Source organism: Numida meleagris, chromosome 4 (assembly GCF_002078875.1).
Source record: "Numida meleagris isolate 19003 breed g44 Domestic line chromosome 4, NumMel1.0, whole genome shotgun sequence".
In the NCBI taxonomy this organism is placed as follows: Eukaryota; Metazoa; Chordata; class Aves; order Galliformes; family Numididae; genus Numida; species Numida meleagris.
Window position 1 is genome coordinate 50,696,205 of NC_034412.1, and position 26,544 is coordinate 50,722,748.

At 39.5% G+C, this 26,544-nt stretch overlaps 1 protein-coding gene and 1 long non-coding RNA gene across 2 annotated transcripts in view; both read left to right on the forward strand.

Moving 5' to 3' along the window:
- Positions 1–26,544, forward strand: part of RASGEF1B (RasGEF domain family member 1B) — a 120,398-nt gene that overhangs the window by 20,831 nt on the left and 73,023 nt on the right. Inside the window, exon 2 of the mRNA XM_021393695.1 lies at positions 6,655–6,708. Within this exon, the coding sequence (XP_021249370.1) occupies positions 6,655–6,708 (54 nt within the window). The remainder of the gene's footprint in view (positions 1–6,654; positions 6,709–26,544) is intronic.
- The window catches only part of LOC110397432, a 33,158-nt gene continuing 21,218 nt past the window's right edge, over positions 14,605–26,544 (forward strand). The window contains exon 1 of the long non-coding RNA XR_002437777.1: positions 14,605–14,666. This is a non-coding gene — a long non-coding RNA (uncharacterized LOC110397432). The remainder of the gene's footprint in view (positions 14,667–26,544) is intronic.

The window sequence follows — 26,544 nt, forward strand, 5'->3', positions numbered from 1 at the left end:
CTGAGAGGGTCAGAGATGCTATGTATCATGCTGAAATGGCTGAGTGCTTCCTGTTCTTGCTGTGTTGTTCAGGAGTGCTTCATATTCTGAAAAGGAGATAAAATGAAGCCCTTAATCACTGCATGTTAATTTCTTGTCAAAAGTATTGATGGCTTGCTGGAACTCAGTGGCCCTTCTGCAAACAAGTAAACTGAGTATGGAACTTAGTTTGCAGTTGTCTTCTAGCTTGACCCCTCACTTACAAGTGTCAGAGGTGCTGTGCTCTGAAGGGCCTCTCTGCCTGGAACACCTTACCTGTTACAGGCTGCTAATGTGCCTGAACAGCAGGAATTGACCCTTGCAGACAGCAGTACAAGGGACAGCATTTACTTTTATCTTTTAAAATGCTTTTATGGACTGCACTTGAACTGCTTTTGTCCAGGTGCTGGAATTACTCTGAAAAAAAAAATTGAACTATTTAGGATTCAATTTGGCTTTCCTACTTGTGTTTGTTAACTGCTGTTGGAAGTTTCAGCATGCTCTTCTACGGAGCTTGAAGAAATGAGCAACCAAATCATTTCATTTTCACAACCATGCTAATTCATACAATTTTGTATGAATCTCTTCGCTCTTAAGTGATGTTACTGGTCTCTCTGTGCTGCCTTGACCAAGCTGTTCAGACTCTAGGGACTTGTTTCCTCGTGTCGATCTTTGTTGTCATATATTTCTCTTACTCTAGGCTTTGACTAAATGTTCTTTTTTTTTTCATGGAAAGGTGGCATTTTGGTGCCAGTATGTAAAGAAGCAGCAAAATTTGGGGGACAATTTCATGGAGTCAGCATTAAATAAATCAGAATCCTCTTAGTAGTGAAATGTGCAGTTAAGCTTTGTGCTAGAGGTGGCTACCTCTTTTCTAAGCTGTATTCCTTCACTATCAGCTATTGATAGAATCACAAAATGGTTTTGATCTAGAAGGAACCTTTAAAGACCATCTCATCCAATCACCTACCATGGGCAAGGACACCACTCACGAGCTCAGGCTGCCCAAGCCCCATCCAACCTNTTTTTTTTTTTTTTTTTTTTTAAATTCCAGGAAATTTTAACTCCCTGAAATATGTCTGTAAGAAGAGTATTCTATAATATTTTGCGCCTAGTTTAACAAGGCTTTTTTTTTTTTTTTTTTTTTACAATCTCAGGAAGGCATTTTCTCTTCTCTTCACAAACAGACCCTAGGTGTTAATTCCCCTTCAGCTGTGGACTGGAAACTGGTGTCAGAGGAGCAAGAAGAGTGTACACAATTGTTGGCAGAATTGCACATGCCCTTGACTGAGTCTGGATTTCATGCATGAGATCTAATGTGATTATTTAAGTCTTAAAATAATGTGGATAACCTTCCTTGCTGGGCAGGACAGCATGCAAGAGTTGAAAGATCTTAAGTGCTGCAAATCTCATCTTTGGGACTCTGTTTTCACCAGCTCTCTTTGGTCTGGTCTCCCTTTCTAAGTGCTTGAACTGTTGCTGTCAGTGCACTCTTAGGAGAGGAGATGGGCAAGAGCTGTGCTAGTAGGAGAACGTAAACTCTATACCCATATGAATTGGGTTAATCTGAAAGGAAAGAGAGAAATTGTTCTTTCTAATGATAGCCTATACATGTTCTCCTCTCTTTTAGTGACTGCGTTCTCTTGTTAAGTATATCAGTTATTAAAGATTTTTGGACTTCATTCAGATGCAGTGTTTCACTTCCATATTCTGGTGGGTTCATATTCTGCCCATTAAGGCACTTTAACTGTTTGAATCAATTGACAATGAGCAATCTAACAGAACTCTGCGAGAATTATACAGGAAAAAATAAAATGCAGCATTGTGATTGATTCTGGTGGGGCTGTGGGCAGTGAGTTCCTATAGATTGTGAACTGCTGAACATCTACAGAACTTCCATTGCTTTAATTCCAAGCCCTGACCCTTCTTGCTTAATTGATTTGTTAACAGACTGCTTAATTTGAGAATACTGATAGCATATGGTACATCATTATATACAGTATATCAGACTCTAATGCTAGTTAGTTAGTAGTATTTCATACTTAAATATTGTAGCCTCTCTCAAAATATTAAAGACTGTTTTGAAAAGAATTAGTTCTGAAGCTTTGTAATTCTGAAGAGTGGTTTTGAGTTTCAGAGGCAAACAATGTCCTTACCTCATTCCTCCTCCTCTGTGCAATGTAAGCTGTACCCTAATGGAAGTTTGGTACATTTTTTGTTTTGTGAAGTGTAACACTGGAAAACAAATAGGGTTGTTGTTGGGCTTTGCCTAAGGTCATGGTTCTTTAAAAGGTGGAAATAGAGATCAGCCGTCAGTTCATCCTGCTGCCTGCTTGGAAAGGTATTATGTGAGGTCATAGAAACAGATATTTCAGATACAGATCATTGTTTTTCATAGGTATTAGGTGCAACAGTCTTGTCAGTTAGGGATAGGGAACGGATGGAAGGCTTGTATGGTGAAGGGCTTCAGAATTTTAAAACAGGACTAGATGCATGAGAGGAAATCCCTCTGCATTAAAATTTCTGAAGAAAGGTCACTGTAAGAAAATGACTGGTTTCTTTATGTAAATATTTTCCTTTGGAATGGAAAGTTAACATGAACTTTGCATCAAACTGAATGCGGAAGTGATTGGGGAATTAAATGGCGAAACATTCTCCTGATACGCATTCTGGAAGTGGTCAGGCAACTGATTCTGAGGGATATACTGTCAGTACCTATGATTACTATAGCAGTGAGGCCCTGTTGTACTTTTATATTGCTTTGGTCTGAGATCATCCATAGTCATAATTTGCCTTCCTATGTTAGAAAATATATTCCATCTGGTACCATCTTGGGATGCTAGCATCATAGTATTTCCTCCCAGAAAGGCTGAAAATATTTTTCATCCTTTTGTTGTGAGAAGCCACCAGGTGTCCTATGAACTTCCGGTACATCCCAAACACAAGAACATTTAGGGAAATAAAGGGAAAGAAGGTATCAGCTAGCCTTGGACTTGTTAAAACAATTTATCCTTCAGTCCTGTTGTCTCTACTGCTAGGAGGAATTTACTTCCAAATAAATCCTTATGGACACTGCTTGGCTGAAAATAGGATTTTTTTTCCCAAACAAAGAACATTTTATCCATGTTGATGAGAAATGCTATACAATTCATTTGCTTAAAACTGAATATTGTATATACTGTCAATAAAAAGGAGAGACCCCTTTCAGATGTACTTTATTCAGATATGTCTTCTGAAATACTGCTTACTTGGGGATCTGGGGAGTATTTAAATGGTTTGAATGTGTTAATCTGGCTGAGTCTTCAATTAAGTGAACTTCTTCCTGAAAAGGATAAGTGTTCTGATGAAAGCCGTAATTCTTCTAATGAGCTGGATCTTAATTTGTGAGTTTTAATAAGGCACTCTGCTGTGTATAGACTTGCTGCAAGCTGTGTTATTTTGCATCTCTGGATGAATGCATCAAAGGCAACGTTTCATCACAAGGCTGTTTCCTAAGCATCATTTTTGTGCACTCTTTGAAGAAATCTGGAATATGTTCAGTGTTCTTGGAACTTAGACCCTTTGTATGATGTCTACTGGTAAAAATTCTGGAGAATAGTTGTCAACTGCAGCACTGAATGTCCTGGTGACTTTGGTGGTTGAAATGGAGAAGGCCACTTCCTCAGCCTGTATTATGCATTTAATGCAGGCTGTGTGCGGTAATTGTGTGCAAGACAGGTAGTCCTGGGCTTACTGGTCATAGGATTGTCTGGTGAAGAGAAAGGATGAGGGTTGAAGAGACCCTGCTGGAAAAGAACTTGAAAGTGAGGTGAACCAAAATGTCATTACATTGACAGTTAACCTTGAGCTGTACACAGCTAATTTAATATCCATTTTTCTTTCTGTTGTCCTCTTCGTATTTCAGTGCAAAGAGATTGGCCCCATTTAGTTTCAAATAATAACTCTATTGGAAGTGAAAACTTTCTCTGAAGATCTCACTTCAGTACTTCCTGTCATTTTACCTGTGAGAGTGAAATCTTCATTAACAGGGGAATAAAACCCCCCAAGTTTTTTTTGCCAGAATCTTAAGTCTAAAAATAACAATATGTATTCATGTGTTTCTTTTTTCCAGTGGCTACAGGGTACTTCTTGTTGGTTTTTTTCCTCCTTATTTTATGCTGTTTTTCTTAATTGCTAACTTTGAAAATGCAGAATGGAAAAAGAACCTCTCTGTGAGTTTTACAAATGTCTCAGAATAAAACATTTCTTAATAGTTGGGTAACCCCACCACTGGTGATAAGCTCTGTGGCCACTGAAGAGAATTCCATTGCTTCATGCTCCCACTTGTTAAATGTCATGTTGGAAGTCGTGAGCAATTTAAAACTTCATATGTAGTTTTCATGCAATTACTATTCTGCACTTGAAACATGTCTTAAATTTATATATAGTGTACATTTGTTCTTGCTATGTAATTAATGTCTTGAAATCCTTTAATCTGGTAGAGCTTCAGGCAGTCTAATGTAGTGGGATCCAAGGGTTGTGGGAGCAGAGGAGTCACACTGGAATCAAAGATAACTGCAACAATTGTGGAAAAATTTATGTGGGGGGAACTTAATTGCATACAGAAAGTTTCAGTGGCTATGCAAAAGTGGACGTTGCATAAAATATTATAAATGTTTTTTTTCCTATTTGTTATAGATAAGTTGACACAAGTTTAGGTGTCTCTGTCAGCTAAGTTAAACTAGTTATTGCTGAAACCTGGCTCACACAGCGAGGATTCATCTTCAGTGGCAGATGATCTTTCAAGTCACCTGTTATTGCCAGTGTGGGTGAAACTCTACTGTGAACAAGCAGTAAGAATGCTCCTCTTCCATGCTGATCAGAGTTCAGGCATATGTTAGTCTGCAAATGCGTAGCTGCCCCATGTCCAACCTCTCCAAGGAAAGGGTTACTTAAAGAGTGTAAATGCTGGACATGTTTAAAAAAAAATGTTTAAATCAATTCCAGTTTCAGAGGCTAATCTTGCCTTGAACTCATAAGTTTATAGATCATGTCACTAGCAAATATGCTTTTATTATGTAAGCTATTAGATATGCCTGCCATTTGGTCTGGAGCCAAAGCTGATGTGTGACTTGAGTAGGGTTAATGATTATGGGAAAGAGCTAATGTACTTCTGTCAGCTCAGTTCCTCATTCTTAATATAACATTGTATTTAAAAGATCTGAACGTTGCTTGAAAGCATTGCTATGCACAAGTCCAAGTTGATGACTGAGAGGGTCAGAGATGCTATGTATCATGCTGAAATGGCTGAGTGCTTCCTGTTCTTGCTGTGTTGTTCAGGAGTGCTTCATATTCTGAAAAGGAGATAAAATGAAGCCCTTAATCACTGCATGTTAATTTCTTGTCAAAAGTATTGATGGCTTGCTGGAACTCAGTGGCCCTTCTGCAAACAAGTAAACTGAGTATGGAACTTAGTTTGCAGTTGTCTTCTAGCTTGACCCCTCACTTACAAGTGTCAGAGGTGCTGTGCTCTGAAGGGCCTCTCTGCCTGGAACACCTTACCTGTTACAGGCTGCTAATGTGCCTGAACAGCAGGAATTGACCCTTGCAGACAGCAGTACAAGGGACAGCATTTACTTTTATCTTTTAAAATGCTTTTATGGACTGCACTTGAACTGCTTTTGTCCAGGTGCTGGAATTACTCTGAAAAAAAAAATTGAACTATTTAGGATTCAATTTGGCTTTCCTACTTGTGTTTGTTAACTGCTGTTGGAAGTTTCAGCATGCTCTTCTACGGAGCTTGAAGAAATGAGCAACCAAATCATTTCATTTTCACAACCATGCTAATTCATACAATTTTGTATGAATCTCTTCGCTCTTAAGTGATGTTACTGGTCTCTCTGTGCTGCCTTGACCAAGCTGTTCAGACTCTAGGGACTTGTTTCCTCGTGTCGATCTTTGTTGTCATATATTTCTCTTACTCTAGGCTTTGACTAAATGTTCTTTTTTTTTTCATGGAAAGGTGGCATTTTGGTGCCAGTATGTAAAGAAGCAGCAAAATTTGGGGGACAATTTCATGGAGTCAGCATTAAATAAATCAGAATCCTCTTAGTAGTGAAATGTGCAGTTAAGCTTTGTGCTAGAGGTGGCTACCTCTTTTCTAAGCTGTATTCCTTCACTATCAGCTATTGATAGAATCACAAAATGGTTTTGATCTAGAAGGAACCTTTAAAGACCATCTCATCCAATCACCTACCATGGGCAAGGACACCACTCACGAGCTCAGGCTGCCCAAGCCCCATCCAACCTAGCCTTCAACACTTGCAGGGATGAGGCACCCACAGCTTCTCAGGGCAGACTCTGCAAGGGTCTAACAGTCCTATCACAATCTACCCATGTAAAAAGTGGCTCTTAGCATATGTTTAAGAGCAAATGTTATGCAACATAAACCTAGAAAAACATTTTTAGACCGTGTCATCTAGCTGGGAGAATGAAGAGCTTAAAACCAGCATATATATCTTGGTGACAAGACACTGTTTTATTTTACAGCAGTTGCTTGTTTTAATGCTTAGAGATATTCTGTTAAAGCAAAGGTTTTCCAACAAATATGGCAGTATTGGTCTGGACTGATGGATCTTCTGTCTTTTGATTTTGCAGACTGTGCATTTCAGGACATCGGCCCATGCGAAGACCTTATGTGCCCACAAACAGGTAAGCTGTCCTTTCCATGTGTGCACATTCTTCTAATATGTCAAGCAAACAGTGGCACCTATTTGCTGATTGTTCTCTAATAGTAAAAAAGGAAGAGGAAACCATGATGGATTAAGTATATGGAATAGAATCCACCTGTGTAGAAATTTGGTTATGATTTGTCATAGGTGTTGAGATAAAAAAAGCTTGAAATGCCCTTGCAAATGAAATGATTTATGCAGAGGCTCACAAATTAGATTCCCTTGCTCAGAAGTTGTGCAGAAGCTTGCAAATTCCTTTCCACTCTGTCTGTACACTCTCATCAAATAAGGTTATAGTTACAAAGGTCTATAGACAACTTGAACTTACGAACTTTGAACTTACTGCACAGGCCTAATAGGTCACTTAGAAGAGGGAACATGTATTTGGCAAACCAGGAAGACTGTAACCTCTGAGTACTTCAGCCAATGAGGAAAAGAGGAAGGGACAATGCGATTAGGAAGTTAGGATAAAAGGGAATCTGCGGAGTCCGATACTTTGAGAGACCCCACAGGGGTATGTCCCAGTGGACTCTCCCTTTATTCAAATAACAAAAGCTAAAGACTCTCCTCTCTGTCTTTTTGGGGTAAAGAACATTGAGCAAGCCTATTTGAGCAAAATTTTCCCAACAGGCATTTTGGTTGTAATTCACTATAGGCATTGTGTGTCTCTGTCCAACTCGAGTTAGAAAGGCTTCTGGGCTATAGATTAGCACCCTATACAAAGAATTAGCACCCTATGGAAAGAATTTTGTATCACTTCTGACTTCTTTAATTATCTTAAATGGGCTGGCTTACACTTTCATTTGATCTGAGGCTTAACTGGACATAGAATAAATAGTCAGTGGCTGCAAGACATTTCCTGTACCCTGAATTAAAAAAGAATCAGATATAAGGGAATTCATCAGTTTCTGCAAGCTGCACGTCGCTTTCTGAAGCTCACTGAATGTGCAGCTTACTGCTGACCTGGAGTTATGAAGACACCTTCATAATGTGGTTTTTGCTAATACTGTTGGTATACCATACCCATAGTTACTGCAGAATAAAAACTGTACTTTTAATACAAGTTACTGCTGGAGCCTTCTCCAAATAGATGCCAATTGGAGGAATAACTATCTTTTGTATTTCTGAAATTCTTCAGGTTATGTCTTCTAAACAGACATAGAGATTAATTGTAAGAGGAGAAAAGAGGGAAAGGTCCCCAGCAGTTCGTGTTTGATGTGATGTGGGAATGATGGACATCACAGGAATCTAAGTATGCATGCATGTATGCATCCTTGTGCTTGAGACAGTAACTGCAGCTTTAGGGATCTTTTTTGCAAGAAAACAATCTAAATGTATTGTCTTCTTATGAAAACATCAGATAAGATACTTGGTAGTTACCTACTAATAGGAATAATTATGTTATGCCTTTTCATCTTGCTCAGTCTGTCAGTAAATTAGCAGTTTTACAATTACATAAATTCAAGTTTTATTACATTTCCTAATGGTAAGGAACTTTTGAATTTCAATGACCATGCACAGTAATGACAGCCAAGAGGGAAAAGTAACTGAAGAGACTGTAAAGACAGCTTATAAGCTTCCCCACCTTGTGTATATTTATTTATTTAGAAGAATGGTATACTCTGTGTACATGTTGCCTTCACTGTTGGAGGATATACCAGAACATTTAAATAAAATCAGGTGATTCACTGGAGATAACCATTTGATTATCTCATGTCATGCAGCTTGGGTAAAAAGCAGCCAACATTCCTAGCATTTGAATCACTGAAAGGTGGTAGACGTGCATGTGAAACTTTTTTTTTTTTTTGCAGGTTTGTTTTCAGATATGAGAGAAAGTGATCATTTGATACTCTTATTTTGCAGACTTGTGAGAACTGCACTTGTGAGGGTAAATCTCGTTACTGTGAAGGTCATGGCACAGTGCTCTTTTGACACATGAAAGTGGGGAACAGGACTTGAAGAGTGTAATTTATCTTAGATTAAATGTATTGAGAAATAGTTTGAACAAACTTGTCTGAACAATTTAAGAGAAATTAAAAGCTAGTCTGATTTATAGCTAGTCTGCCCTAAAAGACTAAAAAACTTTGAGTAAACCTGAACTACGTTTTTTCTGGGATATGACTCAAAGTCCCTGAGGTCAGGCAGTGTCTCTACCTTCAAATGTTTATTTCAGATGCATCATCATGATTTTTAATTTTCTAGTTAAGACTGGTTTTAGACATTCAAAAGAGTAATTTCTGAGTTAAGTGTTTTTCAGTGCTCATCCACCTCTAATAAACAATATCTCGGGGTTCAAGTCACTGATGGTCTGTGTATTACAAAAACAAAAGAAAGAAATCATTCAAGTTTGAACTTATTAAAATTTAGAAGGATGTATTACTTACGTCCTTTGCAATAAACTATTTCCACATTAGATGAGGCCAGAACTGAGCATGTTTAACACTTTCTGAATCGAGGTAAAATTAATTCCTTGCCAGCTGAATGACCGTTTGTTCCTGTTAAGTATAATCCCCACTTGTATACTTGAGTTAAAATTGGCAGAATAGATATCTGAATTGGTGATATCTTGCTAGAATCTACTGTTCCCACTCTTAGCTGTTTCTGTATTTGATAGCATTGTTACTGTATTATATTCCAGCAGTTATGCACTAATAAAATTTTCTAGTTGCTGGATGCTCAGGAGTAAGCTAGAGCTATGTGGTATTGTTGGTGCTCTGTGAAGTGTTTGATTTAAATTATGTAAATGTTTATGGCTCTTTAATTCAAAACAATGGTTCTGGCTGTTCTGCTGGTCGCACACTATGGACAATCTCTGCCAGGAAGTGGCATGTAGATGAGAATTCTGATTTCCAAGATCATATTCCTGAAGAACTGCTCTTGGAAGATGGGGCCAATTGCGCATTTGATTCTGTTGGCTGAGATGTAGAGGTTATAACCCTGAACAGTGTTGTGGAAAATGGTATCTTTCCTAGAAATGGCAAATTCCTCAGAGCTGGCTTCCCCTCCCTGCTTTGTCTTCTCTCCATTTCTTCAGCCAACACTGAACCAAAATTTATTGGACCTAGATATCAACCTTCTGTCTGAGTAGCAATGTTTGTGTTCATCATTTGAGTAGACCACATGTCCCCATAGGGAACCAGTACCCAGATTCTTGGCTTCGTGAAATGAGGTGAACATGAGGTCCCTGGTGCTTTGTCCAGCTAGTCATTCTGCAATGTAAGTTGGTTGAACAAGAAGATCATTTAGGAGCAGTAGATACCATTTTATTAAAAATAGTGAAATCTGAGATACAAGAATGTTGAGTGCTTCAATTTGTTTGAGCAGTAACCAAAGTTGGATCAAAGTTGGGGTGTGAAATGGGTTTCTAATTACAGTGGCAGAGGTAGGAATGATGAGAGAGGGGGCTGTAAACACACTCTTGTGAGATTACTAAAGCGGTAATATTAGTTTATTGATGTAAAACTAGATGGCTTGTCCTGTTACTGTGATATGAGAGGCTTACGTGCTGAATGTATATCTTTAAAACATACAGGTGCAGTAAGAGAATACAATTATCCATTTATTGTTGAACTGAGATGGAAGTGACCAAACCCAAACCAGAAAGGGCATTAGTGTCTTAGCTGTGATTTAGGATGTGAAAAGTCTTGTACTTGTTTTGATGCATGCATTTGGAAAGCTAAGTTGGGAAGCTTCCAGACAGTAATTTTCTGTTGCTGGTGACTGTCTTAATTTCAGATCACCTTTGTAATGTGTTATTTGGATGTGAATGGAAGCTGTTTTGAAATCATGAGTCATGGGGCCCAAAGGCAGTAGAAACACAAGCCTGAACTGGACAGACTGAATCCAGAACACTTAAGTGCAATTAGGAGATGACTAAAAAGCTGGAGCATCTCACTAGCAAATCAGTAAGCTGGAAAGCTTTGGCAGGTACTACAGCCTGAGTTAGAAAAGCAGTATGGGATTCTTCAAGCTTGGGGTCATGCTTTAATTGGACAAAAAGTAGTTGCATAAACACAGCTTATTCTCTTTAGACTGTGAATTCAAAGACTGTGAATGCATGTTGGAGGCAGTGTGTCCTCTAGTTGCACTTAAATTTTCTTCACAGTAGTTGTCAATGCTTTGTTTCCAACCAGAGCTCAATCTCAGGAAGAAGCTGTGGAGTGAAAGAGAGAGACAGGGGAAGAGATGTGCTGGTATAAAATCTTCTATTTTATGGAGAGGCATACCAATTTTGTGCATTTTGTACTTGCTAGATAAAACTTAGCAATGCATTCTGAGTATGCTATGTAGAATTCCTCTTATCTTTCACCCTTCCACTCAGTTCTTTTTTTACGTCTAGGTATTGGTGGATGTGGGGGTGGGGATTGACAGACATATTCAATCTGAATAGGAGATGATTTTCAAGCCCAGGGTTGGTAGTGGTGGTTAGGAAAGGCAAATTAATGTCAGAATTAAGAAGGCAGGGAAAGTGGACATGGTAAAGGTGTGAATTTGTGTTGGCATATATTTTTGGACCAAAAATTAACTAGTTGTTCTAATATGGTTGTTATGTCTTGTGCCTATTTTTGCTAAAGCATATTTCTAATGGAAGCAGCAAAGGACAAAAATACATTCACTTTTCTCCTTACGTGGAAGCACTGATCATCTTTTTTTACAGATGATGTATATAGCTTCGGCTCCAGCTCACGCAGGTTGGCTTGACATGATAGCCAGGATGAATTGATTTGTGTACACTGCTAACGTACTTAAGTGGTTTGTCTCCCCTGACATGCACTTGTGTTGCTTATACCCATATTTAATGTCATGATTGCTCCTATGTTGGTGAACCTTGTGGTACAGGAGTTGATCTTACTGCTCTGCAGTTCAATAAACAGAACTCCCGGAGGAATGTCTGTGATGAATTGTGTTATAATGAGTGTCATTATTTCCTGGGGATCAAGGAGGGAGGGACATGATATCAATACTTATTTCCACAGATCTGGTTTTCACTTTTGCTTTTTACTCTATGACCTGTTATCTTCAATTGTAATAATGGCTGTAAGGCTAATTTCTGCTACTGATGATGACCAGTGAAACTGGAGTTATAACTTGATTATAGATAATACTTCATTTTCCTCTTTTATCAGTGAAGCCAGGAGGTGTTGTCTGTATCCTAGCATGTAGCCTTGAAGCTACTACAATTTCCTAATATGTAATTTTCAGACTTCATACAGTCTTTGTGAGTGATTGTGATGACAATATAAAACAGTTTAAAGAAAAGCACCATTTTAGACTGGAGTAAAAATGTAAAAATTGCCAGGCTTCTGTGCTAAGATTAGAAACATTTAGTTATTGTACTAATTTTTTTTTAAAGACTTCCATCTTGTGGGGTAAAAATCTTAGTGATCGCCATCTTGTAGGATAGAGCCATTCATAATTCTGAGCCATTTTGGACTTCTTATGGTCTCCAGAATACATATTTGATTTTATTATGATTAAGAAGATTGGAGAATGTACTTGATCTAAGAAAATGTTCAGAGCTGGAGCAAAATCATTCTGCAAGAAATGTTTAAGAGTCTGTGGCAGGAGTGATATACAACGTTAAGCCCTTGGCTCATTCTTTTTAGAAAGTTCTGGTACATGCTGCAGAGGCTTATTTTCTGCCATGAGACTGTAATTACCACTTAATTCAGCCTTGCATATTTTGAAAATATGCAGAGGGAAACTTTTTGTTTCCTATTCTTGTGACTTGAATTCTTTAATAATCACCCTTCGTCAACACTATTTTCATGAGAGAGCTTAAAATTCCTTTGGGGATTGAAATTGTTCATTCAACCTTAACCCTCTGTGCATTTAGGCCTTTCTGTAGCATATTCCAAATGGAAACTTGAGTCCAGTGTGCCAGTCATGTAATGACACAGCAAATGCAGGGCTTGGTTCTTAGCTGCCTTTTGGTGGAGATATGGCTGAGAGGTGAGTTCTCTTGCAGTGGGCCAGAGAAGGGGAGGGGCCATCAGCACAGCTAGGACTTGATCCTACTTGAGCTCTCCAAGTCCTGATTACTTTCCTAATCTTTTTGTTTTCTCAAAATGCTTTATTTTGAGCTTGCTTTTTTTTTGCCTGTGGTCCAAGGGTTGTGATTTACTCCAGTTCCCACAGTGTGCTCGGAAACTGCTACTAAAGGATCAAGCAATTGAGAATCTATTTGCCCAAGAGAGAGTTAGAAAGATGACTTCCAGAATAAGGAACTTCTTCCTATGTTAAATGCAGAAATACTTAGCTGATCAATCTTCACTAGATTTACGACAGTCTTTCACTCAAAGAAGATATTACAGTGGTGTGATGTTTATCACCTGATCTAATTTAGTACAAATGCTTTGTAAGGCATGCTGGCAGTTGCTTTCCTTCCCAAAGCTTTGGTAAAATAAAGGAAATATCTATTGGATTCATTTCTTCTGCTGGATTTACATTATCTGTAAGCTGAAGTTGATGGCTGTACTATGCCATTTTAATCTCTGAGGAAGTACTATTCAACTGGAAGAGCACTGAAGCAGAACATGGATCCATTTGGAATGGATATCATTGAGACATTGTTAAATTAAGCACTAATCCAACTTTCTTTATCTAACATTGCTTCAGATCCTAGTCAGTCTGTTTTAAAACTGTTGTAAAATCAGATACTTCCAAAGTTTGGGTTTTTTTTTCCATTACATTTCAGAACCAGTTGATGGGAGGGCACAAACCAAGTGAGCCCTGTTCCTAAAGACCTATTGTTTAATTGTTCACATAGGTCTGTAAAAGAGATTGTCTTAAAAATAAGATGGAGCTCATATAGAAAGAATTAAACTTCAAGTACAGCAGAAGTAACAAGATCAGAATGAAACTTGAAGCCTAGCTCAAATGTATTGTCTTAAATATAATTAATAATTTTAAGCAACTTTGAAGGGCCAGCAAAGACATAAACACTTGTCTTTCTCTAAGACTACTTCCAAAAATGTTGAAAGTGATATTTGTGTATCCTTTGACTTTTAAAGCAATGGAAGAAAAAAAAAAAGAAACTGAAGATTGCATTAGGAATAGTTATAGTGCAGGTTTTCCTCTGATTGTCAAAAGGGTTGTCTAGTTTTCTGGAGCAGTCTGTAATTCAGTTATTTGAAAAAACTTGAAGATCTGAGGTTTGCCAGCGTTCTATGACGTGCCACCACCAATATAAAAGTCTGTTTTGCAGCACTCTGCTGGAGGCCCATAGACAAAGTAGATATGACTGGTTCAAATGTGATTAAGATTGAATGCTCTGAAAACATATGCAGCTTAGGGAGGCACACACAGCATTGGCCAAACTGGTTCCAGTTCCATGGGGTGTAAATGCTTGCAGCTCTGCTTCTTACCTGTGACTATTTTGATGGTTGTCATGTGCAGGAGTGCTGGAAAGACTTGTAGACAAGCTGGGTGAAGTCTTCAGTTGGAACTTCCACAGAATAGTAGTTAGTGAAGCTTTTTCTGGTAGGAGAGTTGTGTTGGAATTTACTAATCCCGTTGGAATTCCCCGGATTTTCAATTTATATTTCAATATTTGTTGGCCGGTAACCCAAGGTCTTAGTACTCATGGTTTAGCTTGGTGTAGTGCTGTGCTCTGCATTGTCTAAATTTCCCTTTTTCATCCTTGGTCTCTTTCCAAAGCATTCTGAAACTGATGCTAAGTGATACCCTTTGTGGGGGAACTGTTAGGTGAGGGCTTGAAGTGGTGATGGAGCACCTGGTGAAGGGCTGTGGATGGCCCAGAGAGCACAGGCACATTGTTTGCACCTGTGCTCCCCATGTGACCAGGAGGGGTGGACCCAGGGTGGAGCTATCCTGGGCTCATACAAGGGCCAGCCACCAAAAGGATGGTATCTCTTGGACTTAAGCTGCTTTCCGCAAAGGAGCGCTGTATTGCCAGAGAGCCCTTTCATCAGTTGAGTGAGTTCAACTCTTCTTTCTGTATATGACTATTGGCCTGCCTGTGAATACTTTGCCTGGTATTGCCAAGAACCTGTTAGAAGAAATTTTACATCTTCATGAGCAGAATGCCTTTGAATGTTAGGCAGCCTTGAAGATAAACTTGTTAGAACTGATAAAGCCCTCTTCTTGTTGCTTTAAGTTTTGTTTCAGATTTAGTTGCTGTACAAACTCAAGGATCAGTTCATCACCGAATCTGCAAAGAGCTTGTATGACTAATTCAGCAGGCTTTTTGCCTCTACATTCTGCTTTGTACCTTTTGGGCTGATAAAGCACAGTAATGCCAAACATCCCATGGCATTCATCTTGCAGAAACAAGCAGTATGAGTTATGACAGAAGTAACTTCAGTTTCATTTCACCTTGAGAACAGGTAGAAACTTTGTTGTTATCAAAAATAGCATACTTTGTTACCATAATTACATTGCATTTTATTTTTTTAGTCAGTAGTGGTTTATTTTGATTCTTTTTTAGACAAGTTAATGTTCTTAAGGGTTCTGTATAATTCAGTACAGTGGAAATGGGTCAAAATTGAATAGTCCTGCAAATGATAATTTCATGACTCCTCAGGTGAGCATCTATGTAATGACCACTAAGATCATCTAGTCCAACTGTCAACCCAACCCCACCATACCTGCTAACTCTGTCACGTTGTCCCTCAGTGCCACATAAAATTTTGATTCCTTGTTTCTAACTGTGATAATCTCAACTGGCAATATCAGTAGTACATGTACTATTAGAATGAAATGGACTTTCTTTTAATTGGATTTTTTTTTGGGGGGGGGGGGCAGGGGAGGGAACTGCTTCACTTGGATTGTGTATCGGTCTGTTTGGGTGTGTAGCACCAGTGGGGTTGAGGGGAGTGCTAACCAAATGAGAGCAACATATGAGGAAAGTTTTGTGTTGAGAGATAGTTTAAAGGTGGATGGGGCATGGAAAAATTACACTACCTTGACTGTTGAGCTGTTATCTTCAATGAATGATATAGTTATTCTGATATGGCATAGTGACCAGGAAACATACCATGAATTGTTGTATGGGTAAATTGTGTCAAAGCTCTAAATAACAAAAATGGCAACGTGAAAGCTAGAATAAATGCTAGAGGCAACAAGCAGTGATCCTTGTCTTTCAAACAAGAAATAGATTAGGCCATAATTCCATCTGTAACTGGAAAATATTGTTTTCCATTCATATGTCTTTATGGAATGAACTGTATTTCAGCCCAATGATTCATACTGTGTATGCAGCATGAAAAAAATGAAGGTGCTGGGCATAATGTTCACTGTTTGGTACCCATTTAGGCTGTACAGATTAAAGAATTGCTGTTTAAATGTGAAATAGCTAAATTAGAGTCAGTCAGTTGCTTAACTTCCAAATTATTTCTGAATTTAGTTGCTGTACAGCCTGCTGCAGTGCTGGGCGTCTGCTTCCATTTAGGTGTTGTTAAATTTTTCTTCCAATTGAATTGCCTTTTAATCCTCTGGCACTCATCATGGAAGGGCCTAGGGCTGAATTGTTGTTGTTACTGTGTTTTTTTGTTTTTCCCTTGGTGTTTTAATGAGATTTTCCTGCTTCATGGTGCTGGTTAAACCCTAGGACAAACTGTCTTACTTAATAAGTGTCTTTTGCCTTGGAATGGCATAAAAATATGCTATTCACTGTGTCACTAATAATTATAGTTTAGAATGAGGCTGTCTGCTTCTTATCTATTTCTTGTGTTTGGTGGTCAGAGATGCTTCACTTGTACATAAGTTCTGGATGCTCACATCACAATGACCAGTTATGAGAAATAAGATCTTATATATTCTGGTGATAGAAATTTGTTCATTATCTTCACTGACTATGTGATATTATATCCTATGTATTTTTAAGAAACCACAGACTTTCACTGACCATGAGCTAAAATATATTTTAAACTGGCTTGCAGTTTGAAGTTCTCTATTAAGGTTTTGGTCATTACCTGTTGCAGTGGTACCTAATTATCAGGGCTAAATACGTTTTCTTCAGCTCCTTTCCAGATACCCCAGTTATCTTCCCACTTGCAATATTAAAATGCCAGCATTACTTGCCTGTTCCTTTCACTGCAGCATCAGTTTTCCCTGTTCAACTGCTGTTTACCATCTTCAGCCACAAATTCCACTAGGTTGAGCCTGGCTCTTGGCTGCTTGTTCTTTATCTTGTGTTCCAAGAACTGTGGAGGTGTGGTGCGGCACTGAAGGATGTGGCTAGTGGGTATGGTGGGAATGGGTTGATGGCTGAACTTTGTGATCTTAGTGGTCTTTTCCAGCCATGATGATTCTATGAGAAATACAAAAGAAACAAACAGAGATTAATGATCTGGCACACCACTTTTCTGACTACTCCACTCTGACTATTTCATCCAGAATTGCAGTGTGGTGGTCAGTTTAGATAATTTAGGTGTGTAGGCCTGCTGGTGTGACCTGTCTGCTCCTAAGCCCGCCTGGAGAGGCAGCCAGCAGAAGGAGTAAGAGTCACCTGCTCTGGATGCCAATGTGGGCCTTGACAGCAATGCTGGAGACCTCTGCTGTGTACTGATTTGTATGTAATTAATGCTAGTGTCTTTGTGAATGCTTGTTTACTGGGAGCTGGACTAAGATCACAAAGCTCCTTCTATGCAGTGTGCCAGAGACAGAGCAGATGGTAATGCTTTGTGCCCTTCTAATCTGCTGTGAATTGGGACCAGTGACCTAGAAGGGATGGGCTCTGTGATGTTTTGCCTGTTTTCTGTGGTTTCCCAATCTACCCACAGTTGAGCTTCCTTGCAGGAAAGGCCTCATTGTAAACGTTAATTGGAAGAGATTACATTGATCTCACAATGGATAGTATCTGATACAGAGTTAGCATCCTGAAAGGGAGAAGGTTTTAGTCTGCTGTGCGTGTAGCTGGCTTCAGAGGCATCCCATCTGTGCGTCTGCATAACTCTAACCATCTTGACTACAGCTTAGTTTCCTACATGGACACGTTGTTTCAAAAGAACCTGCTTAATATACTAAACATGCTGGAGACCTCTCCAGACTAAAACTGTCATGGCAGACTTGCTTATTAATCTTTCCTTCCTCTTGATTGTGCAACTTTCCCCTGAAGCTTAAGGTAAGCTTGGCAGGCTTTGGAGAGAACAGAACAGTGTCAGGCTTTCCCTGGACCACAACCTGCTGTTGTTGGCATGAAACTGGAGGTAGCTGTCACTAATGTTGCTGCAAGGCTGTGTTAGTACTTGATGTGGTTCGCGGGTAGCCAAAGGCTGGCAATGCCAATCAGCTGTCTCCTTGAATATACTGGGAGAGGAAAGGGAGAGTGGGGTGAAAACAAATAATGCAACTGCTATTGTGGTAATAATATAAAAACTATTCTTGGTAGTAATCAGAAATTAAAACAGGCCTTCTTTTATAGAACTATAAACTAATTAAGGTTGGAAAAGATCTCTACTATCATCAGCTCTAACTGTTGACCCATTGCCACTGTGTCCGCTAAGCCATGTCCCTGTTCCAGATTTTGCTATCTGCTGTGATTTGTAGTACAAATTTTTATGGCCAAGTGTTTAAATGCTGACTATGAAGTTGATGTAAGAACGTTATTTTACCAAAACTGTACAAATTGCCATGGCTTACCTTTTCTTCTGTCTCCTAGCTACTTGAGATCAGTAACAATGTGTTGTAGCAAACCAGCATTGCTGCAGTCCCCTGTCTTTGACCACGCAGATTTAAATCTGTTTGCTACAACTGTGCAGAGGGCTTTGTGAGTTCAAGTGTTATTCTTCCATTGGTGTTGCCCTGTGCTGGGTGTTAGAGGCCAACTTATGCCAAAGAGCAGATGGGAAGCCAGGCTCAGGAACGGGCTTTCACTTAGTAATGATATCAAGGTGGTATGCTTGAGGACACAGCTGAAATGAGTAGTTTTGTAGATTGTGAGGCTATATCAGGTGGTCACTGGCTTTTTCCATTGAATCATTTGAATCACTGGGTGATAGAAACAGAACGTGGAGGAGGCACAGCACTTAGGATGGTTGAAAGGGGGGAAAGATCCCAAGTCGTCATTGTTTTCTCAGTGAGATGCTCAAGCAGCAAGAAAATTGTGGTCTACCTCATAATTTGACCTTGTGTGACATTTTTTTTAGTTCACAACTTATGCTGAGTATTTAGCACAGTGATGACATGTTCAAACCATCCACACTTGAAAGATAAATGGCAGAATTACCAAGCCTGTTTCTAGTAGAAGTATCCAGATGGTGCTGTTGTACAAAATGTTGCCGGCAGTTTTCTCAGTGTAGGATTGCTGCTGTGTATAAAGAGCAGCTTGTACTGTTAGCTGTTTTGTTATATAGGCACTGCTGGTGCAAGCTCTGGTCAGGAATTTCTGACTCTCTGTAGTCAAGTCAGTCCCAAGGCAAGGAACATACAGATACGGGGGGGAAACACATGCTGTTGGCCATCGCTTGTCTTCTGTGACTTGGAAGACGAGAACTGGATAGTGTGCTCAGATCATACTCTTGCTGTTTTTGTTGGGAACATTATGAAAGTAAAAAAAATAAGAATTATTTCCACAGAAATACTTACTCTTTTGCATCCTGAATACAAGAAGCAGGTGGGTGTCCTAAAGTAGCTACAGATTTGAGGCAGTGGTGCTTTCTAGTGACAAGAGAATTAGACTGGGTTCTGCTTTTGATTTGGGCTTAATCTAATAAGGTTGCTGTTTTCAGTTGGTAAAATATCATTAATATTTCCTGACAGTTTTTAGAAATCCAAATTAATTGCAGAACGAACTTGAGGTAGCACAGTGTCATTTCTGTTTCTTAGAGCTGTTGCTCAGGTTTGTGCTTTTGGAGGGTGTAGAGACTAGCAGACTAGTGAAGGTAATGACAGCTTCATAATGATGAGACTAGAAGCTGCATGACAGAAATGGTAAGAGAATTTTAATGTTCTTAAAACTTCATCAGTTCTAATTTTAGATCTCTAAGCTTTTGTTAACCTGTGTTCTTGGCCCTAGTGATCATTCAGGGTAATGGCTTTGATTAAATGCATCTGGCACTTAAACTGACCACATTTGGTGTCCTTGAGTGGACCTATTACCAAAGAGATGAGATGCCATTTGTCATTTCTGATAAATTATTAAAAGCAAATGAGTACAGCTTAGAATGCGTTTGAGGCGTCTTCAGTTCCTAAAGGTAAATAAGGGTAAAGTCTTCCTTTGTGAAAAGGACTACCAAATTGCTCGTGCCTTTTATTAAAGCGAATATAACTTAATTCTCTGAGTAGAATGAAATCCTAACAGAACAAGAAACACAAATCTAAAGCTTTGAAGAATGCTTTTGTCTTGGCGAGTCTATTTGACTGTGAAATCAGGTGCTAATGATGCTGATGCTTGAAGCATAGAAGGGCAATTAGCCCAGTGTATTTATATATTAGCAAGTAAAATGCTACTTTCTCTACCCATAGTAACTGCTAAGTTCCCACTTAACCACACACTTGCAGGTACTTGGTCAGGAGAAAACCCATTGCAGAGCATTAGTAGAGCTTTTTACTCGGTCTGAGTGATTTGGAAAATAAACTGTTGCATTCTGCTTAGGAAGCTGGCCTAGGAGTGGAGATTCTGGGTCACTTTCGTTAGAATTTGTGAGTGCTCCACTTGAAAGTTTTCATCTTCTCTGATTTTTTTTTTTTTTACTTTGATCTTGTCTGTGTCTTGTAGAGAAATGCTATTTGATTTAAACGTACAAAGAAAAGCTTCTGAATTGGGATTCGCTATTGTTCCTGGACTGCTAGAGAGTTCTTTCTTCGTTCTTCAGCTTCCTGTCTCATACTAGCGGAACCCACAAGGTGGCAATGTCCCACAGTGGGATTACTGCCAGGACAAGAACGGCAGGCTCTTTCTGCATGAACCTGGCAGAAATACAGATAACTTGAATTTTGTTTACAGGAGGGAATTGCTGACAGGCTACGTTAAAGAAAACACAGCAGGAAGGTGAGTTTTTCTCAAAGGGGACAGGCTTTCAGGGCCTTCCTGACAAGACCACTTGGGACAGAGGGATGAAGGTGTTCTGTGCAATCATCTCGGCAGCAGCCTATATCTTTGCTTCAGGATATCTTCAGCTCAGCTGACACAGAGGTTTCACCACCTACTTTACTTTTTAAGTCGTCTTAAGATCTACAAGTAATAGTGAAACATTTCTGAAGCTGTGATCTGGTAGAGTACTTCCGAGCAAAGAAAACACTCCATCTGCAGTCAGTCTGGGCTTAGATTGAAATTACTGCAGCTGTTTCAGCTAGTAACTTGGTTGGTGGCCAGCTTATTTGGGTAGCAGTACCATGAGGGCAGTAGAATAGAAGAGCCTGCCAAGTTTTCCTTGGGAAGATGGCAGTTTCGAATATCTGTTTATATTTTATTTACTGGAAACAGAGCTGATGTTTGGCATAGTGACAGCTCAGGGTTTGTTTAAATAATGCCCCTTTCCAAGATTTTGCTGCTTTCATGCTTCCCCACCAATTGTGCCAGTTTTTTGAGGGGAAAACAAATCCAAGGACCTTGGTGATAAAACATTGGAGTTAGTAGTCTTTAATTTCCAATGCTCTGAACTCAGCTTTAACATTTGGCTTTCACATAGTTTTGTAACAAATTTGGAATATGTCTCTGGTCCCTCTTTTTCCTGAACTTTGTGTTTACTCATCTCAGCTGCTGCCCTAGTTCAGTGGGCATAGCTGGCTTCAACTAATAGAAATGTGTATTGATGTTTCACTGTGACCACTGACCTTTTGTGTGCATTAAGTGCCTCAAAATAACTGGGGGGAAAAAAAAGGAGGGTGCTGGTCACCCTGAGTGCTTCTCATTGCAACCAAGCTCGTAAGGAAAACTGGCCCCAGTAGCTGATGCAGGGGGATGCAGGGCTCCCAGAACACTTCCTTTGGTAAAGGACTTGTATTTTTCTGAACAATATTCTCTTCCCCTTCAGCTTCCTGTGAAAGATGTTCCATTGCTATTGCAGTTCACTTCTCCAAGCAGATAGACATGCAAAGTATATGGTATGCTATGTAAGGGAAGAAATTCGAAGCTGACTGCCTTTGAAATGTTAACTTATGCTGCGTTTCAAAGCAGGACAGGTGTCACAGTGTGTTTGAATGCAGTCTCCTCAGTACTTTACAGTTTTGACCCAAGGCCTCAGAATATCCACTTGTTAATAGCTTTGATCAAATGGAAGCCAGTGTCTCATAACTAGACAAACTCCCAAGCATTTGTTAGCACAGATAATTGCTCAATAACAGTGATTCTCATCTTTAGAACAAAAGAAGCCCTTTCCACATTGAAAAAGAGTGTTAAAGAGTGGACACATTTTCTGGAGGCTTGAATATTGCTCTTTTACTATTAACATATGTTGATCTGAATGTGTTTGCAAAGGAAATGGGACTGCATCACTAACGGTCTTAAATTCTAGTGTGTATTTTGCTGAAGAAAACTGCAATCTGAGTTGCTGTTTCTAGCAAATGTGGCTGATTGTGTAAAGCAATGCTGTCTCTGCCACTCTGCTCTTGCCAGAGGGCACTGTTCCTGTAGCAACATCAGTAGCACAACATTACATGTGGCCAGTTGTTGCCGCAGGGAGCACCTCAGTGTTTGCAGTTTCTCCTTTCCTTCCCCTGCCCTCCACACATACTGTGGTCTGTGCTGAGAGGATGACCTTCTACTGCAGCACATCACTTTCATCTGAGTGTTGCTTCTGTTTTCTCCTTGGGTTGCACAGTTGGCAATAACATCAGGCATATCTTCAGCACCCCAGTTAAGTCCTTCAGAGTATCTGATTTAGAGAATGAAGTGCAAGGATTTCCCATTCTGTCATGCTGTAGGCCTGAGGCTCTTGGCTGATAGGTTGGGCCCAAAGGATTATAATAACTTGGGTTACGTTAGGCAGGTGGCCAGTCACTAGTGGAGTTTTATAACGAATATTTTGCAATGAATAAGGATGCAATAGTGTGTTATTTGCATGACTGGTCCTTCATCCCTTTTCTATTGTTGTGCTAAGTCAGTGAATCTACGGTGAGGTGTTATGTCCTGAAGTATTAACATCCTTGTGGAAAAACTTCAACCTTTCAACGTGGAAAGGGCTTCTTTTGTTCTAAAGATGAGAATCACTGTTATTGAGCAATTATCTGTGCTAACAAATGCTTGGGAGTTTGTCTAGTTATGAGACACTGGCTTCCATTTGATCAAAGCTATTAACAAGTGGATATTCTGAGGCCTTGGGTCAAAACTGTGAGACCTTCAAATTGGAAGGTAAACTGGCCACTGATCAGTGAGTGCACTTAGGTTTTATACGGCTTCTTCAGGTTTGTGTTTTGGAAGTACTGTTGATCTTTCCTGACGGAGTGTAAGAGGAGTAGAGCAAACAAAAATTGCACGCTTATTTGAGGGTAGTGTTGATGTCAATTGGTGCCACCAATGTAAAAATCAAAGGCTCTTCTCTGATGTCAAGGGTAAGGTGCTCTGAATTTGTGGCATTTTCCTCTTCAAGCCCTAATGTGCTGCAGTGAGTTCTAGCACTTTGCAGTGTGTTTAGAGACAGTGGGGAGAAGGTCACAAACCAGTGGGATGACTCAAGTGAAGAGGGCTAGTTACTGCACCAAAGTCACCTGGTGACCTTTTGTGTAAATGCACTGTGTTCCAATTTAATCAGCAATTGGTAGGCTTGCCCATGCAATCATCAGCCTCTTCCAACAGGAGTTACTTGTTAAAGGATCTCAATAAGCAGGTAATTAATAGAGATGAGAGGCTCCATACGATTATCAAGAACTGACTGTCTATAGTGACTTCACTGGAAAAATTTGTGGAAGATTTTCTTTAAAAATCTTTATTACATATGAAAAACAATAACTTGCTATTTCTGATTGTGCCAAGAGCAGTGGAGCATATGTTGTTAGCCACTGTTGTTCTAAGTAGCCTGCCTCAGGATTTTGCTCTGCTTCTGTGATTAGTGTTTCTTTAAGTCTTCTGTGTGAAGGGGACCCCACAAGCGTGGAAAACGTCTTTGGAAGAGCATTTGTTATCCTAGCACAGGAACAGCAGCAGCTGGAGCCATCCTAGGTGAAAGTAACCTTTATCTTTCATATTAGTCAGTGATTCAGCACTGAATGTCAAAAACAGCAAGTCTTTCGTGCACATTTCCTCCACTCAAAATGTCAACCTTGGTTTTTACCTGAGGGGAAAGCATAGGATGTTTCACTGAGACATGCACCCAAACAGCTTTTCAAACAAAAACATAATTACTGGTTCACTGATACACAAGGTACTAATTACCTCAGAAAGGCTGTTCAGGTTCCTATGTTATGATGTTGGCAATAAAAGATTTATGATACCAGCTATTTGTTTCTGTCCTTCTCAAGGGCTTGGCTGTTGTAAATTTTTGTGATAAGTACACTTAAGTTTGTATAATTTCTCGTAACGCTTCTTTGTGATATAACTTGGCTTTAATTGTGATTAAAACCTTGCGTTCTTCACCTGCTTCCAAAAAATTTAGATCTGAGATTCTGTGATCATTGCAATTTCTATTTTTTAAGAGCCTTCTAAAAATCATTTTTATGTTCTCTGGGTTGCAGAAGGATGAAATAGGCTTTGTAAACGCAGCAGGGCATTTAGTATGGAGAGTACTCGCAGTATGGCATGGCCCTTGATGTGTAGAATAGGAGGTAGGGAGGCAGAAGAAAATACAGCTGTCTTCTACAGGTAGAAGAAACATGTTTTGATGAATGAACAGGAAGTTTATGAATGTTAAAGCTAGTGGTGAACTTTCAGATCCTAAATTTCTTGATGATACAACAAAGTACGGTGGAATACTGTTTGCAGTTCTTTGACTTGCTCATTGTAGGCTACATGTTTTTTTTCTTAATTAAAAGAGATGCCAAGCCAAAGATGGAGAGGGAGGTGCAACTTCAGAGAGCGGATTAAGTGCATTGTGGAGAGAGCATTCTTTGTGGAACTTGCACAACTTTGTTTTTTAGCATGAGTTTGCATGGAAGAAGCATTTCTACAGACGCAGTTCAAGTGTCATAAAATCATAGAATAATAAAGGTTAGAAAAGACCACTAAGATCATCTAGTCCAACTGTCAACTCATCACCACCTCTGGGAGTTTAGGTTTCCTCATACTATGATAATGCATTTTTCTTTTTTCTATAAGCAAAAGGTAGACATATCTTCCTAGATCAAATACTGCCTGTTTGGGAGCTTGCTTTCAGGGTGAACTTCAGACCCCCTTAAAATCAGTGGCAGCATTATCATGACATTATACTTGTTGATATTTGGGCAAATGTTATCTGCTACCACAAGTGCTGAGCAAGTTATCTAACTGTAAAATTAAAAGTTCCTCCCCACCTTTTGTAGTTCTTGAATATTCTTAAATTATGATGTTGCACTCAAATAACACAATCTAGAATTTCTTTAGGTCTTGTACTACCAAATTATGCTGTTACTGAAGAAAACAGGAATTTTACTAATAGCTTCTGTTGGAGCAGGACTGGAGCTGTGCAGGTGCTGGGAATACTGTTTTAATTCTTCCCCTTGATCGTTTTATTTAAGGCTGGTTATTTATTGTAAGAGGGATGGGGTTGGGTTTGGACACTAAGGTTCAGGTTTTGTAGAATTCCAGGTGGTTCTGGAAAGCTCACCTAAGTGAGGAGTTGATGCCAGTTCTTTAAAGGAGACTAGATTGAGTGTTTTTAAGATTGAGCTGTACGCTACACTTGTTCAAGTTGCTACTCATGACTTTACATGGTTTGAAGGTAAAGTAAGGCCATGCCATCAAGATCAGATTAATATTAAAACAAAACTGCAACTTCAAATTTTCTGGGAACCTACATAACTATAGTTATTAGACTCTAGAATGTTGAAAATGAAGGGCTAAAAAGCAAAATTCAACTTTCACACGTTGTCTAGTGTCAGTAATGACAGAACGTGAGTAGAATTTTGATCTCTTCTCCCAGGTAACAGTAATAGGACAAGAGGTGATGGCTTCAAGTTGCTCCAGAGGAGGTTCAGGATGGATAGTAGGGAAAATGTCTTCTCCAAAAGAGTGGTGAGGCATTGGATCAGGCTGCCCAGGGAGGTGGTGGAGTCACTATCTTTGGAGGTGTGCAGAACTGCGGAGATGTGGCACTGAAGGGTATGGTTTCACAGGGCTGGGTTGGGGGTGGACTTGGACTTGATGATGTTGGAGGTCTTTTCCAACATTAATGATTCTATGATTCACTTGAAGTTGGTTTTCTTGGTAAATTCCTCCAGGAGTGGATTTTATTAAAGCACAAACAGATTAACATAGAGATTTCAAGAGCTTCCTACCAGGTTGGTTTGGGGTAGCCTCCTTGCATGTTAAAGTATATGAGGCTGCCTAGAGGAAAAAACTATGCTAGGTACTCTTCAGTGCATAAGTAATATGTAGCTTCAGGGGATTCCTTTGTTCTTTCCAAGGGTGCTTGGTGACTCCAAGATCAGGCTGGGCAACTATTTCAGAGTACCAAACATCGTATTTTGGAGGACCAGCTTTACTGGTTGACTGCATTATGTGTGCTCCTAGTCACTGAATATGGGATGTTTGCCTTTGACAGGATCACCAGTGACTTTTAATCTGCAGGCTGGAAACAGGGTCATGTGTTGAAAAAGGCTTTGAAAGTTTCTTTGAAGGAGCTATGATTGATTTCTTTTCTCATCCCTCCTGTTTCCCTGCAAGGAACAGCTGTGGGAAGACTGCTGCATTTTTTCTTGTACAACAGCACTCCAGATTTTAGGGGAGAGATGCTTTCCTGATGCTCCTTGTTCTAAGGTTTTGCTGCTTATACTGAGCCCT